At 38.2% G+C, this 10,988-nt stretch overlaps 1 protein-coding gene across 1 annotated transcript in view; it reads left to right on the plus strand.

Annotated features, from left to right (window-relative positions):
- MBD5 (methyl-CpG binding domain protein 5) overlaps positions 1 to 10,988 on the plus strand; it is a 192,727-nt gene that overhangs the window by 127,663 nt on the left and 54,076 nt on the right. The window contains exons 6-8 of the mRNA XM_014534024.1: positions 4,063 to 4,736; positions 8,473 to 8,575; positions 9,649 to 9,829. Coding sequence (XP_014389510.1) covers positions 4,624 to 4,736; positions 8,473 to 8,575; positions 9,649 to 9,829 — 397 coding nt within the window. The 5' untranslated portion in view covers positions 4,063 to 4,623. The remainder of the gene's footprint in view (positions 1 to 4,062; positions 4,737 to 8,472; positions 8,576 to 9,648; positions 9,830 to 10,988) is intronic.

Genomic DNA, 10,988 nt, shown 5'->3' on the forward strand with positions numbered 1-10,988 from the left:
TCAGCCCCTCACCCAGGCTGGCCAGGCACCCAAACAGGACCCCCACCCTGATCTGGGACAACCTTCAGGGCAAACCAGCCGGCCCCCACCTGTGCACCAGGCCTCTATCCTATATAGTAAAAGGGTAATGTACAAACTGACCCTAACAGCAGAAAGACTGGGAATGACTGGTCACTATGACACACACTGACCACCAGGGGGCAGACGCTCAATACAGGAGCTGACCTCTGATGGTCAGTGCACTCCCACATGGGGGAGCTCTGCTCAGCCACAAGCCAGGCTGACGGCTGCCAGTACAGCGGTGGTGGTGGGAGCTTCTCCTGTGTCCTCAGCAGCGCTAAGGATGTCTGACTGCAGCTTAGGTCTGCTCCCCGCTGTCAAGTGGACATCCCCTGATGGCTCCCGGGCTGCCAGAGGGATGACTGATTGCCATCTTAGGCCCAGTCCCTCGGGGAGCAGGCCTAAGCCAGCAAGTGGTCATCCCCTGAGGGGTCCCAGACTGCGAGAGGGCACAGGCCAGGCTGAGGGACCCCCCCCCCAGTGCACAAATTTCTGTGCACTGGGCCTCTAGTCATATGATAAAGTGCTATTCAGATGTTAAATATTAATGAATTGGATCAATATATCTGCAGGAGAGATAGATCGATATATCTCAATAGAGGTAGCTCTCAAAACAATGTTGAATTTTATAAAGCAAGTTTCCAAATGATATACAGTATATATTAATATTTGCATAAAAATGTAAAATACATATACTAATACCACATATGGTCTGTGTGTGTGTGTGTGTGTGTGTGTGTGTGTGTGTGTGTGTGTAATACCATCAGAACCATGATGGTGGTGCCCTTTAGGGTGGGAGGGAGAGGAATGAGACTAAAAAGGGAAATAGGGTGGGGGTGAGGGATAGTATTTAAATTCATCTGTAATGTTTCCTAGGTCATTAATTTCAAAAAATAAACATAACTGACAAAATGCTTACATTGTGAATTTGGAATGGTAGTTCAAGTTTATTATATTAATCTTTCTTATGTGTGCTTTTAATATTTTCTATAAACACTAATTAAGAGAAGGTACATATATGTTTGCAGTGGTTACTATTCAGCAGAAAGATTACAGTTCCATTTTTATTTTCATTTTCAAACTTCTCTGCATTTTCCAAATTCACAAAATGAATGCTGAGAAAATAAGAGCCACTTATAGATAAATAACCAGTAGCTGTATCCAGGGTTCCTAAGGCCCTTACACTTGAGCTGCCTCTAGAAGGCTGACGAATGGACAAAAATAGGATGATTCTCCCACAGACAAAAGGAAGTAGAGGGCTGGCTGCCTTCACGGTGTGGAGATGTAAAACCGGCCATATCTTGGGAAGGGAGAGGGAAGGGTGTTATTCTAAGCCACTGGTCTCAAACTTGGGCATGCATCAGAATCACAGAGAGGGCTTGTGAAAAAACAGGTTGTCCCCCGAGTTTCTAATTCAGTAACTGGGGCCAGGCCTATGAATTTGCATTTCTAACAAGTTCCCAGATGTTATTGACAATGATGATGCTTGTCTCGGGACCAGGCCTTGAGAACTTCTGGTGTACGCAAAACCCAGCCATCAGATACTTGTATTTTTAATTGTTGAACTATGAGGGAGACATTGGCAGGAATCACTCCAATGTTATTATTTGGCAGATCACAAATTACTCAACGGAGCCAGCCAGCCAGTCTCGGGAAAGTTGGAGTCACATGCTAGAGCAGGCAGATAAACAAAGAGTCATCAGGGGGTTAGAAAACTCAAAAGTGAGAAAATGAGAGTGATCTCTAATGATCAGACACCACTGAAGAGATTTATTTAGGAGAAAAGCAAGGTAATAAAATGAGCATAAAAAGGGACTGTAAAAAATAAAAAAGTTTCAGTCATCAGGGTCTGTTGCTGTTTGGCAAAACTGGGGATCCAAGATGGCACAAAGTTTCTCTCCCATTCACATTTGTCACCAGCACTGGGTATTCCCCTCGGCCGGGGACTCCTTGAGAAAGAGGGACTGACCCTTCCTTGCTCTCTCTATCCTTTCTCATCCGCCCTTCATCCCACTTGCCTTTCTATTTGTTCTGCCACACCGAGCAGCACTGTAGTGCCAAGCGTTACACTGGGCTCTGGATAAAGTAGTGTCTTACCATCTTTGAACTACAGGACATACTAGTAGCATAGTACCTAGTACATAACAGCCGCTCACTAACTGTTGAATAAAACATGAGTAAACACATACGTGATCAGAAGGGGTCTTGGTTAAAGGTGCAGTGAATGGAACACAGAAATAGGATGCAGTGCCTGCAAGTAGGAATCATAGGCACAGCAGAGCGGGCCCAACAGTGCCAATCACCAGCTTGAGACACCATTGGGAATGTTACTATTTGGCACTTTTCCTGACACCTACATTTTCCCCAGTAGACTTTTGCTACTCTTCCCACTGCCTTGCCAATGTTTCCCACACCAATACCCATGGTTCCCAACTTTTAGCTAAATGAGTATATATTTCATTACAACACCTTTAATCTGTCTCAGACCTGAGGCTGCAAATAAGGCATATGCCTGACTACATGATGCTCTTTACTGCAAGGCATTCTCCTACTTCCCTAAGGAAGAGATCCAAAAAAGGTTTAGGTTGAACTTAAAAATGTAGACTTTTAGGAATATAGATTAAGTAATTATGTGTCTACTTACACTGTTTAATTTGTTGATTGTTATGCATGTATATTTAAACATAGTCTCTAAAATATTAACTTTTAAAATTCATTTTGAGAGAGAGAGAGAGGAAGGGGGAGAGAGAGAGAAACATTGTTATGAGAGAGAAACATTGATTGGCTGCCTCCTTCACACACCCCGACTGGGGATCAAACTCACCACCTGGGTATGTGCCTGAGTGGGAATCGAACCCACCACCTTCTGGTGCACAGGACAACGTGCCAACCAACCAAGCCACACCGACCAGGGCTAAAATAATGACTTTTTAATTTAAGTTTTTTGAAACAGTTTTAGTACTAGTACTTCCAGGTGAATCTTAAGTCATTTGACATAGCTTCCCAAAGCATGTCACCTGGCTTCCATTAAGTTATTTGAGATACAACACTTTTTGAATCTGTGGGTGATGCTGTCCTGGGAATTTTTATCACAGACCACAAGTCCCTCTCATATAATACGAGAACATTTTTTCATTCATTTTTTAGAGTAGTTTCATGAGTCTCCCAATGTAATCATACACTACATATTAAATTGATTATAAAAAGTCTTGTTTACCACAACAAATAAGCCAGCAACTGTGACTTACAGTCTTTGCAAGGATTATGTACTAAATCTTTTTTAAAATGTATTTCTGGTCTTTTTTTATTTAACAGTTCCTTTAAGATGACCTCTTACAAGCATTCTAGACCAGCAGCGATTCCTGCTGGTTCAAGCTAATATGTCCTCCCCCAACAGGACCTTGTGATGCAATAAAGGAATTAAGAGAGCATGCCCCATAATAGAAGGGAGCTTGTAACTCCTAACTATAAAGCAACTTCCACTCTTGGATTCAAGAACAGTGGGGGGAAACCTTCTCTTATATTTGGAAGTGTTCTATAAGTTTATTTCCTTTTTATTTTTCTTTTAAAAACAGAAACCTTTTGTTCTTTAGGCCACTATGATGATTAAAAAAGTAAATCATAAGGATATGTAGAGTGATCAGTTGTGATTGGATTAATAACTTTCCAGTTGTCAAGTCATAAGAGGTTTTGAGAGAGAGATTTTTATTGTGAATTAAAGGAGTGTGTGTGTGTGTGTGTGTGTGTGTGTGTGTGTGTGTGTGTAATGCCATAATTATGGGTCGGTCTCTAGTAATTAGAAAGTTTCATGTGGTGAAGAGCAAGCAAATTGGTTTAAGTGGATCATTAGAAGAAGAAAACAAGTTGAATTTGTTTGTGATTTTGATGGCAGGGGGCATCAAAGTAGTTTGGTGCACTTAACAGTTTATTCTATTTATAATTGTAGAGGTTCTTAGTTTTGCAACATTTAATATACAGTTTATATATTTATATATGTTTCAGGCTACATTATTGGAATTTTGAAGACATGAAAACATCAGATGAACCAACCTGCAACATCTTGGATTCAGATTGGAAGATGAAGAGAAAGTTTAAAGAATGTGGCCTATAAAGGCGGGTAGTACCTGGAAATATTAACCGACTGGCATTGTAAAAATGAGACTGGTTTCTAAAGAGTAGAGATTATTTTAGTCCAACATCAAGGTTCAAGACAAAATGTTGAACTAAAAACTTTACCCCCCTCCCCTCCCCCACTTCAGACAGGTACCAGCATTAGTGAATATGATTTTCCTTAGCCAGAAGCACTCTGCTTTACCCATGTAGACCATCCTTAGGAATTAAATATTGGTTATTTAATGTAGATTATAATGGGAAACTGATTTTTTCCACAATGGCAGATTTCAAGGACTTGGTTCCAAACTGAGCCGGAGCATCCCAGTGCATTGTGTACAGTCTGGGAACAACTATGCTGCACTGGCCGTTTTTGAAGGCCATCATGCCCTGTAATATAAGGATATCATCTTCTTGCTGATATCTTTGGAGAGTCCCAAGCAGACACAGAAAATGAATGGAGGCAAGGAGTGTGACGGAGGGGACAAGGATGGAGGTCTTCCAGCGATACAAGTTCCTGTGGGTTGGCAGCGCCGTGTGGATCACAATGGAGTGCTTTATGTCAGGTGAGCCCTTATTACTACCTGTGTTACCTCCAAGTTGCAGTCCCAAAATTAAGGAGGTAGATAGAGCCTGTTCCTCCGAGGGAGCAAAATATTGTGACTGACAGCACCTCAAATAAATTTGAATAAATGATCTTTGTGCTGGAAATATTCAACTGTTTTTATTCTGCCCTATTTTGCGATGTAAATTGCCTTAGGTTACAAGAGAGAATTTTTACGCATTACTTGTGTTTATATAACGTGTCGTTCTGCTTATCTCTGTAACAAGGATAAAGAAAAATGAAGATTTCTAAAAGAAACATAGGCATCATTACCACATTCACAAGGGAATGTAAATACTAGAAATAGACCCAAGGTCCCTCGACAGTGTTATTCCATCCTTCAGAGTGCTTCAGCTGGATTTTCCGAAGGAAGGTGGAGTGTTTATATTTATAGGCAGTTTTAATTAGTAGACTTCTTAAAGCCTTATATTAGATACAAATAATTTTCCTATTTTTTATGCACCGTTTTTAATCTATATCCTTGCATATTATAGTAAAAAAGAAAAGGTCATGATGGAGATGGCTCTTCATCTCTCACATAAAATCATACAAATATAATGCAAATGCCTGCTCTATAGAATTTTGAGGGCAAGTATCTCTTATAGAACAAGTTGAATGGAATAACTGAACTGTTGGCAAGAAGTTTCAGTCTTATTATTGAACTAGAGGCCCGATGCACAAAATGCGTGCAAGAGTAGGCCTTCCTTCCCCCAGCACCCTCTGGCACCCGGGACCAGGGCTTCCCTCGCACCCCTGGAAGGTCGTCTGGTCTAATTAGCATATTATGCTTTTATTATTATAGATAATTGGCACCTAAGTTCCTTACTTATCAGTTTATATGAAAAGTTAGGACACCATAAAATCTCTCTTTGTTATGTAATAAACGACTACTAGAAATAGAACTTTTTAAAAGTTATCACGTCCCATCATGATATTAATGCTGTTACTTTAAATGCAGTTATTTGTATCTCTGCTTCAACGGAATTCTTCATTTGTTCAAAGCTGTATTTATATGAATGAGGTATTTGCTGTTATATAAACATAAATTATTTCATGCCGTAACAACTCAAAATTCAGTTCAGAGTCTCTCCTGCATTTGTTTGATGTAAGGTGTTTCTGGAGGTAAACTTAATTACAATTGAAATTCTCTGGCACATAATTCTTTTGTTTCTGGGATGCTAAAGATGTGCTCTATATTAAGAGGAGTGAAGGAATACGAAAGCAGGGGATGTGGAGCTTGTCCTGTTAAGATGGACACACGGGTCACCTTCTCAAGTGTTCCTATAGCCGGTGCTGTTAACAAACTGCCAGAAATACTTTGTTATTAATGTAATATAGCAAGGTGTCAGTGTTGCTGTTCATATTTATTATTGCTCTAGTCTGTAAGGAGCAAACATGTATCCATCTTAGAGTAAATGAATCTAGGATCTTGAAGATCTAATTTTTTTAACTTTATCTTCATTCCTATGAAAGATCAATTAGCTTTTCAGATTGCTGAAAACTAAATTAAAACAAGCTACTAAGTCTGGGAATCTGTCAGTTATCTTGTTCATGATTTTCCACATGTAGGTAGATTCCGCTATCTGTTAGTGTGAGTTAGCGTGAGTTCTCCAAATCCAAGTCTCTGCACTAAAAATTATTTTGAAAACTAACTTTGCCAGATAAGGTAAAACACCTTCAAATAAATTAAGCCAGTATGGGTTTGATTTGTTTGTAAAGAGTTAAATTACTGCTTGAACACATATAAGGAGCTAGCCCTCCTATCGCTCCCTTCTCAATGTGCAGTTTGCTTGTAATTTTTAGGTTTGTCTCCAGCTGCTCCTGCCTCAGGGAGGCGTTGAGGCTGCACATTAAATTTCCCACCTGCTTCCAATCTTCTAAGCGTTATCCACACCATAAGACTTGTAGCTGTTTTTTACGTTAATTATTACTTTAAAAAGTTAATTAAAGAGGTACAGCTGAAGAAAAGAGGCCAGCTGACTGACTGAGAGGAAGTGTTTTTGAAGTGTCTAGAGTGGAATACTCTAATAGAATTCAGGAACTCTTGTCTTCAGGTTTAATTTTACAATTAAATTCCTCTAGGATTCAGTCTGTACACCTTCTTTAACTGTAAAATGTTAGACAATTTCTTGTCACAAAACTCATGAACTTTTACACATGATAACTGTTGGGTGGTCGTGTTTTATGTAAATTAGCAGACCTCCAACACCTCTGGTCATTACCACTGTCATGGAACTCAAGTCGATAAGATGGGAATTATTATTTTTTACAGATCATTTGAAAAACTTTGTTAGCCTCAATAAATGAGTGAGTGAATTGACAAAGTTGAGGATTTTAATTGAGATTTTCTATATGTATAAGTCACTTACATGATTGTCCATAAATAAAACATGAATTGCATTTTAAAGTTGGTTCACTTGTAGATGCAAAACTGCTCCTTGTGTTTTTGTAGAAGCAGAATAGTCTACCCCTAGTAGTGTAATCCTTTGTATTATTTCTGGTCAAATCCAAATTTGATCAGAATGTGTAAGTGAAGGTTTTGGTAAACAGTCATAAATAAAAGACCATTCTTTTTTTTTTTTAATATATTTTACTGATTTTTTACAGAGAGGAAGGGAGAGAGATAGAGAGTTAGAAACATCAATGAGAGAGAAACATCGATCAGCCGCCTCCTGCACATCTCCTACTGGGGATGTGCCCGCAACCAAGGTACATGCCCTTGACCGGAATCGAACCTGGGACCTTTCAGTCCGCAGGCCGACGCTCTATCCACTGAGCCAAACCGGCTTTGGCTAAAAGACCATTCTTGAATGAAAAGTGTGTAATAATTTTCAAGGTTGTCAAAATCAGTATTTTAATAATAAAAGTCTTAAAATGCAAATTGCCCATTTTAAACTAACCCTCACTGTACTAGTAAATGAAAATCAAAGAAAATTAAAAATAAAAATAAAAACCAAGAGTAATAACCTTGAGAGCAGCACCCATTTACCAGCCAGAAGACCCTCAAGGCACCCCTTTCTGCCACCTAAAGTCCTCTTTCCTCGAGTCCCCTCATCCTTTGTCAGATCTGCTTGGCTCCTCTCTCCTTGTCAGTACCATTTGGCTCTTCAGTGTAATTTGAGTTGGGCCACACAGGTCTATCTTCAAAGAAACACATGGATGAGGGAGGGAAAAAAAAGAAACCTATTTTTACATAGGGACGACTTGGTTCTGGACTCCAAGATTAAAGCAAAGAACTTGCTAGCTCCAACTTTTATACACTTAGTGACTTTCTGGTTTGACCTCCAATGTGTTCATAAATTTCAGTTTTTCCTCCAACAGCTTCAAAAGTAGATCTTCTGGTTTAAAATGATAATGATTACTTTCATGTTGTTTTCTTGTTCCTCTCCTGCCTGCTCCTGTCGTCTTAAGAATAGCATTTTCCCCCATCCCAGTCCACGCTTGGTTTTCCAAATACTTTTATTTAATTTTCTAGGAAGATCTGTCTTTTTCTGAGAAATATTTTGGTTCAAAAGAAAGAGCGATGGTGCTAAAAGGCTATAATTTAGCAGCTAGCATAATATTGACAAAGAGAATGCTTTTCCCTAGTAGGAAAATATTATCCTGTGAAGGACAGTAAGACTATAAATTATGCCTTTTTTCATATGATATGTGCAGTCAGAATTATTTCCTGATGCTTTTTTGAACTATTTTTACAGTCCCAGTGGGTCTTTGTTATCTTGCTTGGAGCAGGTTAAAACATACCTGCTTACTGACGGAACATGCAAGTGTGGCTTGGAATGTCCTCTTATTCTTCCCAAGGTAACCATTTCACAACAGTTCTATCAGCAGTTTTCTCTTTTCTAGGTGTTTCGTATATTAGCTTTTCTCATTTGGCATTTCATTTTTATATTACTTCTCCAATCACATATGCATTTTAAAGTCTATCTAATTAGGTATCTTTTGCATGCATTTGGAATGCTTAATGACTGTGGAAAGTGGTTCAAATCCCAGAGTCATTTTCAAAGGTGACAAACCTATATTCATATTAAATACTTTATGAAAGCCATTTTTTGCACATTTTATTAGAGCTCTACCTATGTTCACCATTTAATAGTGCAGTAGTTTTTCCCCTCCTGTAACTGCTCAATCTGCAATGTTATTTTTAGCACTGGTGTTGATAAATCTGCCACCAATGCTTCTAAAATGATGAAGCTGAACTGAACCTTCCTACTCAAAATGTGAAACGGTTTTACTCCTTTGCAAGGTAGAAAGTAAAAACTGTTTAAAATGATAAAATATTATTTATTATGGAAGCAGGTTCTTGTTCTCTGAGTATCTATTATAGTGCTAATTTTAGAAATAAAATTAACAGACACCTTTTTTCTTCTTATTTGTTTCACTTTCACCTCATTCCAAAAAAGAAAAAAAGCATTTGAAACTTCTCATAAATATATACACAATAAGATTATTTTAATAGAAGAGTAGATTTTTAATAGGTGAAAAGGTAATATTAATATAGTAATAAAATAAAGCCAAAGGAAAAGTTAGCACATAGAAGTGTCAGCTTTTGGATTTTTAAACTGAACTTCATCTATTTTTGTACTGTTATAACAACAGGAAATATAACATCAGGGAACATAGATAATATACCTTTGCATATATTTATCTTGGCTATCGTGGAATTAGGATAATTTTCATTATTTACTGTGCCACTAAAAGCCATACGTTCAGCAGAAGTACTATTAAATTACATAAAGTTGCTTTTCTTAAATAACTTGAGAAAGTTTTATTCATATTGATGGCCTAATCTATGTAAAGAAATGTTTTAACAAAGCAACTTTTTATGTTATGTTTTTACGACATGCTCTAAACCGAGGCCATTCTTTTTCCAGGTGTTTAATTTTGATCCTGGAGCTGCTGTGAAGCAGAGAACTGCAGAAGATGTTAAAGCCGATGAAGATGTCACAAAGCTATGCATCCATAAAAGGAAAATCATCGCAGTGGCCACACTTCATAAAAGCATGGAAGCCCCACATCCTTCTCTGGTGCTTACCAGTCCCGGAGGAGGAACAAGTATGTAGCCTGGGGAAGGGTTTAGGAATCCCACCCCACCCCCTCCTCTCCTCGCGGAGTCATGGGAGATCACTTTGCCAAGCATTTTCCAAGTCCACTTTTCAAACAGGCACAATGCTTTTAAAGTTATGAGTGTCTTATCATTTTATTACAAGTAGCAAACTCATTCTGAAAAATCCCATGAAGTTGTTTCCCAAAATGTCCTATCCAAATCATCTAGTTAAACAATTAGAGTCTGATTAGCACATGCACATGTTATGGGGGTATGGAGCTGGGCTAACAAAAGAGAAAGTGATGCAGATTTTCAGGAATCAGAGGTAGCCTTTTTCTTAAGGTTGTACTTGAATGTGTGGTATCAAGTCCTCAAATGCAACTAATAATATTTTCAAGAACTAGCAGGTGTTATTTTTTTCTGTCATTTTATAGCTATTTATTGAGCACCTACTAGTAGATCTTACCTTTTTAGGAACTTTTTATACCTCCCCCAACACACCTGTATGCATGAATGCATGCTTTCATATTTTTTTAAAATTTCAAAATGCAGAAAAATTGCATGAACAGTTTATTGAATACCACGTACCCTTCATGTAGATTCACCAATTAACAATTTTGTTTTAGAAATTGCAGATGTCATAAAAATTGACCCCTAAATAGTTCAACACACACAGACATTCTCCTCACAAACCAAAATCTAATTGTCACATTTAGGAACTTTAATACTGATATAATATCATGATACAATATTATCTAATATGTAGTCTGTATTCAAATTCCTCCTGTTATCCTAATAATTTCTTATAGTTATTTTTAAACCAGGTTTTCTTTTTTAATCCAGGATGCAATCAGAGATTGTGCACTGCAATTAGTTGTTCCATTTCTTTAATCTGCATCAGTTCCCCATCTTTCGTTCTTTCATGGCACTGACATTGTTGAAGAGTCCAGGTCAATGTTAATAGGACGTTCCTCAATTTGGATTTGCCTGATTGTTTCCTCATTTATATTCAAGTTAAAAAATTTTTTTAAAATATATTTTATTGATTTTTTACAGAGAGGAAGGGAGAGGGATAGAGAGTTAGAAACATCGATGAGAGAGAAACATCGATCAGCTGCCTCCTGCACATCTCCCACTGGGGATGTGCCCGCAACCCAGGTACATGCC

Source organism: Myotis brandtii, unplaced genomic scaffold, assembly GCF_000412655.1.
Source record: "Myotis brandtii unplaced genomic scaffold, ASM41265v1 scaffold125, whole genome shotgun sequence".
NCBI lineage: Eukaryota > Metazoa > Chordata > Mammalia > Chiroptera > Vespertilionidae > Myotis > Myotis brandtii.